Below are 7580 nucleotides of genomic sequence, written 5' to 3'. Positions count from 1 at the left end.
CCCTGCGATGAGGAGTGTGACTGATCTGGAGAGGTTTCTGGTTGGGGCATTCCACTTTTTTTTCAAATTGTTCTGTGAGCTCACTGTATGAAATTATCAGTTCATGGTATCACCTCCTAAAGGTCATACGATCTTACCAGGGCTATGCAGTCCACCTGGCAAAGTTGTTCTGGTTTGCACTGAAGATATTTACCCTCTGTTGTGTTTTATCACTGGAAGTTTGAATGGGTGCTTTATTAAATCCAAACAAACCACAGATCTTGAGACTCTTTCTGACCGAGTAAAGTCAGTGCGGCCATTCTCGATTTTTACTGACTTGAGTCACACTTGAACATTGATTGGGTGATGTGTTACAGGGAGACCGTCCGAATAAAAGCAGGCTAAGAAATCTCATCCTCAGAGGAGAGCCATATGTTCCCACTTGTGATTTAGTCTCTCAGTGAAGAGGTTGTCAAGGGGCTTGCGATCCCGGAGATTGGTTCTGGAGGTGCCTGCTCAGTGCACGGTGCCACTGACGATCTCAGCTAGAGCTGCCTGATGCTGCCAGCCGGAGTGGTCAGGGACTCCTCTCCTGTGCAGCAGCCAGCAGAGTTAAATTGCCTCCAGAAATGAATCCATTAGGTGCTGACAGTGATTAGCGTAAGGTATCATAATGACTAAAAGTACTTCAAGTGTAATTCCATTCTGAACCCTTTTCAGGTGAAAGGCGTTAGCTACATCCATCACTGCAGAGCTGCAGCCATCTCTTTGGTGGATGTGACAGCAAATCTGGACACTGAATCTCGGACAGCTGAATGTTAGCAAGGGCAAAGGAAAGGATACGAGGACAACTTTTCCCCTTCCCTCCCTTTGAAAATATTCTTGGATTTTTATTGTTGAGGCAGAGTAAGAGAAATTTAGGATTATATTTCTAAATTATTTAGAGTCACATTATTTAGATGCCCAAGCTTTTTAAAATTATTTGGATCCTACATTTAGAGATTTCACCTATGTTTTAAAGATTTCCAAGTTAGGTCATGACAAAAGCTACAGGAAAATCTGTATGTCACTTGCCAGAGGATAAAGGGTGGATTTGACTGCAAAGATTTGAGCTTATGGTTTGAGCACTAAAAAAAAAATACTGCTTATACCGCTAGATATATATTGAATTACAGCAATAAGAAAGTTTTTAGGAATGCTTGTCACTATTTTAGTGTGTCTGTAATGAAAAGCAGTAATAATAATATCTTCATGATTCCCTGGAAATTAGCTTAGTTTTGCAGTGTTAGACAGCTGGGAAAGTAGGATATTCTGTAAAAGAAGGCAGCAAATGAAATTCTATGAAAAGTGATTGATTTTAAAATGTTTGACAAATGTGCAAGCTGATTTGATGATTAGTTTCTGCAAAACTTACGTGGCAATTCAAAAAAAATCTGCTTGGTTCTCATGTGTTCCAAATAAAGCTCAGACGCATTATTTGAGACTTTCTTTACATCATCAAATCATCAAAATGGCAACTTCCTCGTAGGCTGTTAAATGTACTTGTTTATAGACACTACTTATTTTCTTCAGGATTTATTCTTCTTTGTAACTAAATGTAGTGACTGCAATCCTTGTACAGTGTTCAGGCATTTTTCCTCAAAGAGGTTGACTAAAATGACACAAATGCTGCTGGGCGGCTGATACCATCAAAATGTCAGCCATTAAGAAATCTCCCATGATTTCAGCAAACCGTATTTCTCAAGCAAAGTGATTAAAGTCAGATTTGGAAGTTCTGCTCACATCACTCTAGCTGATCTGCATCTACCCTAATGCATTGCAAGGGTGTGTCTGAATTAAATTAAGGCCATCTAATCAGTCTTTCCCAAACTATTCTTTTAATAGCAGTATATTACTGGAGCTAGGTGCACAGCTCCTTGAGAGATGTGCTTATTAACTCTGAATCTGATGATGATGATAATAACAGTATGACAATAAAAGTATAGAGGAAAATAGTATTTAATAGCAGATGGGCTCACAAAGGTTGCAAATAAAAAACGAAAGGGAATATTATAATCCAGTAATTTCATGTTCACAAACAATGCTACTTTCACCATATGTAGCCAAGTACATTATCACACACGGAAACGTGGGATATATGATTTCAAAGGAAATGGTTTACTTAATAAAATGCTTGAGAAGTACCGGATTTGCTAAAAATATCTGTATCATCTAAACTCACAACCAAGTGACTGAATAGGTTGGAAACAGAATTGTAGCCAGTGTCAGTGAACAGCCCACCACCGAATGAGAATTCTTCAGGAAATGCTTCTGCAAGTTTCCATTTTCAGCTGATTTTTCTACTAGTGTATCTCTGTGTACCTATTTTAATTTCACTCTCCTTTTGTTATTTAATTTTGAACTGTATTTTTTGTATTTTTACTTCTACATGTGCAAAAAAAAGGCAACCATCCCTAAAAACGAACCATTTGCCAGGACTCCTGTGCAGTAGACCGAAGTTGTGATGGCCATCCTTGCATAATCCACACTCCTTTGCAAGGATAAATTTTACGGAAGACAAGCACGTGTCAGCTTTGGAGCCACAGTTGTGCCCATAGACCAGGTAACTGTAATTATGAAAAGCCAGTCGGATGTGCAATGTGTGGTGTTATCCAGCTGGAAACTGGAATTTCGCTTTGCATACGCAGCAGGCTGGGAAAACCAAGCCCATTGCTTTTATATATTTGCTAGGTGAAGTAATAATCACTAAATGTTTAATAAATAACCTAGCTTTGTAAAACACATGCTGAATTAATATTTTACATCGGACTACTGACGGTAATATTAATTCAGTTTCAACCCAAGGCTCTGTAACGTACATTAGAAACGAGGGCCTTGCCGTGTGTTGCCGGACGGATGGATAGATGGATGGACAGGGTTCCTCGTGGGGCAGCCAAGCCCCAGGTGCTGCACGCGCGAGCTGCCGCTTCATTCTGGTGTATTTTAGTCTGGCTGTAATGCGTTTGCAGTGCGAACGGTAAATGGCTTAAAACCATCTACATCGGGTGTAAGGTTATCTGGGGATCTATGCTGTTCTTAATATCTCTAATTTATTGTACATTTATTCACTTCTGTGTTTATACCTTTCACTGGGTTTTTTTTGCCTTTGCCATAACCTTTCCAAAACCAACACAATGCAATTGATTGAGGAGATGCTTTAAAATATCCAAGTGACTCAGTTCCAAAAAAGACTTTCAGAATGACAATCTCGGAAAACTCCCAGATTTTTTACATATTTTTACTACCCTTTATCACTGTATCCTATTCCTATGTTTCGAGAACTAAAAAGTCAAACCGAGGCTAGCTATTGTTGTGTTTTCTCCAAGTAAGTCGCTCTCTGAACATTTTATTAAATTAGCTTATTTACTTTCCGTTGTATGAGCAGGGCCTAGGAATTGCGCTGACTTGCAGGCAGCAGGACAAGGTGGTTTTAAGGAAGGGGGTATGTGCGAGGGGCCTCGGGGCCCTTCCGGGAATTACACACCATAGGAGGACAAGATTTGGAATTGGCTCTGGCTTGGGTGGGGGGGGATTCTCATAGACTGGATATATAACGGCAAGTGAGCGGCTGCAATTTCCTTTTCCAGTGTTTTATCCGGCCAGTTGATAGATACGCGGCTGATTTTCAGGGGCAGGCAGCCGACGCCCCCTCACCGCCCCGGCCCCTCAGGGACCGGCCCAACTGCCAGCCCGCCCCCTCCGCCTGCCCTCCACAAAGATGGCTGCCCGCGGGGGTGACTGCGCTCCTCGGTCCAAGATGGTGGCCCTGCTGGCATCGGGGTGACCTTTACGCCCTCACGTAGCATGGCTACCCAGCTGCGGCAACGTGCCCAAACCAAAGGTGGCCGCCCCTTAGCGCAGGTCTTCCCTTGCCCCTACCAAAAATGGCCGCCCGAGGCGGCCGAGCCGCGGCGGGCGAAGCCGGGGGGCGTGTCGGGGGCGTGGCCCGGGCCTAAGGAGACGAGCGGGGGGCGGGGCGGGGGCGCGCCCGCCGCCGAACCGGAAGTGCCGCGCTGCCTCCTCCAGCTGGTTGTCATTTCGTGCGGCAGCTCGGTCCGGAGGAGACGGGGCTCGGCAGCGGCCGGGTGGGGAGGAGGCGGAGGAGGAGGGAGGCACCCACCGGCTGCGGCACCGAGGCAGGAAGCGGCGGCCGCTGGGGGGGGTGGGAGGGGAAGGGAAGGGAAGGAGGAGAAAGAGAGAGAAAAAAAAAAAAAAAGGAAAAAAGAAAAAAGGCAAAACGAGCCAGCGGCAGCAGCGACTCTGCGCGGAGGACCCGTGGCGGCCAGGCTCGCCGGCTAGCGCAGCGCCTCCCCGGAGCCGGTACCGCGGCCGCCCTCGCCCGTCGCCCGCGGAGCTTCCCCCCTCCTTCCACCGCCCGGCAGCAGCGACCCCGCCGCCGCCCTCGCGCTACCGGCCGGTTTACATGAGGGGCTCGGCCGCCCGCCTGGAGCCGAGAAGACGCGCAGCAGGGGAAGGACTCCGCCGCGGAGCCGCCGCCGCCGGACCCCGCGCCCCGGTTAGTCCGCCGGGCCCCCCCTGCGCTCCGCCCCGCGGCCGAGACCCCGTCCCGTAACCTCCGGGCGATTTGGGAGAACCGGTTAAACACCTTCCATGGGGGAGAGAGGAGCCCGGCCCCCCGCCGCCTGCGCCTTCCCCTCCCTGCCGGAGGCTGCTCCTCTCCTGAGGTAAAAACACCCCTCCCGCCTTCCCCGACGCCAGGACTCTCGCGAGGGAGGGGGGACACCGCGGGGGGACCCCAGCGACACCCGGGGCCTGGCGAGCCGCGCCGCGCCTCCCCGCGCCCTCCGGCCCGGCCCCGACGAGGAGCGACGCCCGCCCGCGCACCCGCCCGCCCGTCACCGCGGCCGCCCGCCCGCCCGGAGGCGACCCGCGTATCTCGGAGGCAGCAGGCGAGCCCGGCGCCAGCGACCACCCTCCCGGCGGCAGCGAGAAAGCCTCCTTCCCCTTCCTCCCGCCCGGCTCGCCGTCCTCCCCTTCCCTCTTCCCCGAGCGCTGAGTCGCGGACCCGGGATGAGACCCTGCCTCTGCGGACCGCCGTGAGGGACGCGCGGACCCGGCATCGGCGAGAAGCAGCGAGCGCAGAAACCCAGCCCCGAAGCAGCAGCCTGGAGAAGCCACCGCGCTCCTCTGCGCGGCTCGCTCCCCACCCAGCACACACGCAGAATATTAATTTCCTGCGATCAGATCTCACCCCTTTAAACAACCACACGCGCACACACACGGTGTACATCACTGCTACACACAGTAGGTGAACCCAGCAGCACGGGAAAAAGCCTCCTCTGCAACTCACCCCCCACCTTTCACCCCACTGAATGCTGAAGTTCTGAGGTAGATTTTTCCCTTACCCACAGCAAAGACTGTTTTTGAACAGGACACAAATATATATTAGATTATAGAGATGTATTAAATTATTCCAGATTTAAATCTATTTTTTTGCTGCCAAGGAGTAGGGGGACCAGACATCATTGTATATTTTTTTTCCCCTCTTAACTCATTTATGGGCGAGTCAAGGCTGCTGAGGAGGAAAAAAACAGAATAGTTAGAATCTCTTTATCCTTATCCCTAGAAGCTTTTTCTCTCATTGCTGTGCATTTCCTTTTGAAAAAGGAAACCTCTTATTTTGTGAACCAAAGATTTATTTTTCCCTTCCTCCTGGCCAAAGGAAGGAAACAGACAAATTGTCACATTTAAGTAGTTGAAGAGATTATCTTTTACAAAAAAACAAAATCTATATCTGAATCTGAAATAGTGTGGAGGGAGAAACTGGAATATCTAGCTAAAACCAGGATACTTACTAATCTCTCCTCAGAAGAGGAAGAGGTAAACACTAAACATCAACTTGTTCTTACAGGGAGGATTCAAACCCTAAATATAATAAATGGGGGATTACGGGTTTGGAGTGTTAGTGCAAAACAACACTGGAAATAAGTCAGCTTTTCCCGTCAGATTTCATCCACATCTGCAGCCTCCACACCATCATCAAAATGCAACCCCCAGCCCTGCTGCTTTTATAAATAATAACACAGCTGCCAATGGCAGTAGTGCTGGGTCAGCTTGGCTCTTTCCTGCTCCAGCTGCCCATAATATTCAGGATGAGATTCTGGGGTCAGAAAAATCTAAAACTCAGCAACAGGAAAAGCAAGAGTCCCTAGAAAAACAGCAGCTTTCCCCTAGTCAAAGTCAGGAAGCAGGCATGCTCTCTGAACCTGAGAAAGCTAAAACTGAAGAAAATCAGGGCGATAACTCTTCAGAGAACGGCAATGGAAAGGAGAAAATAAGAATAGAATCGCCGGTGTTAACAGCATTTGATTATCAAGAGGCTTCAGGGCTAGGTACTTCAACGCAGCCCTTGACATCCACCGCATCTTCTCTGACTGGTTTTAGTAACTGGTCTGCAGCTATAGCTCCTTCTTCTTCTACAATAATCAATGAAGATGCAAGTTTTTTTCACCAGGGAGGGGTCCCTACTGCCTCGGCTAATAATGGTGCTCTGCTATTTCAGAATTTTCCACATCACGTCAGCCCTGGCTTTGGTGGTAGCTTTTCCCCCCAGATTGGACCCCTCTCTCAACACCACCCTCATCACCCCCATTTTCAGCATCATCACAATCAGCATCAGCAACAGAGGAGGTCTCCTGCAAGTCCTCACCCACCACCATTTACACATAGAAATGCTGCTTTTAATCAGTTGCCTCATTTGGCTAATAATCTTAACAAGCCACCTTCTCCATGGAGCAGCTACCAAAGTCCATCGCCTACACCATCTTCATGGAGCCCTGGTGGTGGCGGATACGGTGGGTGGGGAGGGTCCCAAGGTCGAGACCACCGCAGGGGACTGAATGGAGGGATAACACCCCTGAACTCCATCTCGCCCTTAAAGAAGAATTTTGCAAGTAATCATATCCAGTTGCAGAAATATGCTAGACCCAGCTCAGCATTTGCTCCAAAATCATGGATGGAAGACAGTTTAAATAGAGCTGACAACATTTTTCCTTTTCAGGTGAGTATACTCTGTTATATCTGTAAGAAAAATAACATGTAAGTGCATCAAAATGCCCTAGAAAGGGTGGGATGTGGGGGTTTGAATAACACGGTCTGATTGTATGACCTGTATGTTTGTAACTAAAAAAAAAATACATGTCTAACGTGAAATGTCACAGTGTGAATTACACTCTTCATGTTCTGAGCTGTGAATCATGCTTTTTTTTAACCGTGATGGTCATATCTATAGCCTACCAGCCATCTATAATCAGTCCGTTTCCTTGATCTTAATACTTACACACATTAAAAAATAATTGATGAACGTATATAGTTATAAATAGCCAGTAGAGCTACAAAAAGGAGTAAGGAAAAAAGCGTTGCCTGATGAAGTGCGAAAGATCTGAGGCTTTTTAAAGTATTTGGAGATGCACCAAATCTGAGGAAAACTATTAAGTCATTGTACTTTGTTTTACGGTATCATATGGACTTGTAGTGCATCATGATTTTTGCAGACTTTTCTGAAAACTTAATTTTTTTCTATGGTGATAATTAATGTATTT

General features: G+C 47.4%; 1 protein-coding gene across 3 annotated transcripts in view; it reads left to right on the top strand.

The window, feature by feature from the left end:
• The first annotated feature begins 4029 nt into the window (after positions 1-4029).
• CPEB4 (cytoplasmic polyadenylation element binding protein 4) overlaps positions 4030-7580 on the top strand; it is a 46980-nt gene continuing 43429 nt past the window's right edge. For 2 of the 3 annotated variants that reach the window (XM_026122610.2, XM_026122609.2), the window contains exon 1: positions 4030-7039. In XM_026122610.2, the coding sequence (XP_025978395.1) occupies positions 5918-7039 (1122 nt within the window). In that variant the 5' untranslated portion in view covers positions 4030-5917. The remainder of the gene's footprint in view (positions 7040-7580) is intronic. The other variant, XM_064521016.1, reaches the window with a different exon arrangement.

Source organism: Dromaius novaehollandiae, chromosome 15, assembly GCF_036370855.1.
Source record: "Dromaius novaehollandiae isolate bDroNov1 chromosome 15, bDroNov1.hap1, whole genome shotgun sequence".
Classification (NCBI taxonomy): Eukaryota; Metazoa; Chordata; class Aves; order Casuariiformes; family Dromaiidae; genus Dromaius; species Dromaius novaehollandiae.
Note: the sequence above shows the minus strand (reverse complement) of the source record. Positions and strands in the feature narration are given on the sequence as shown.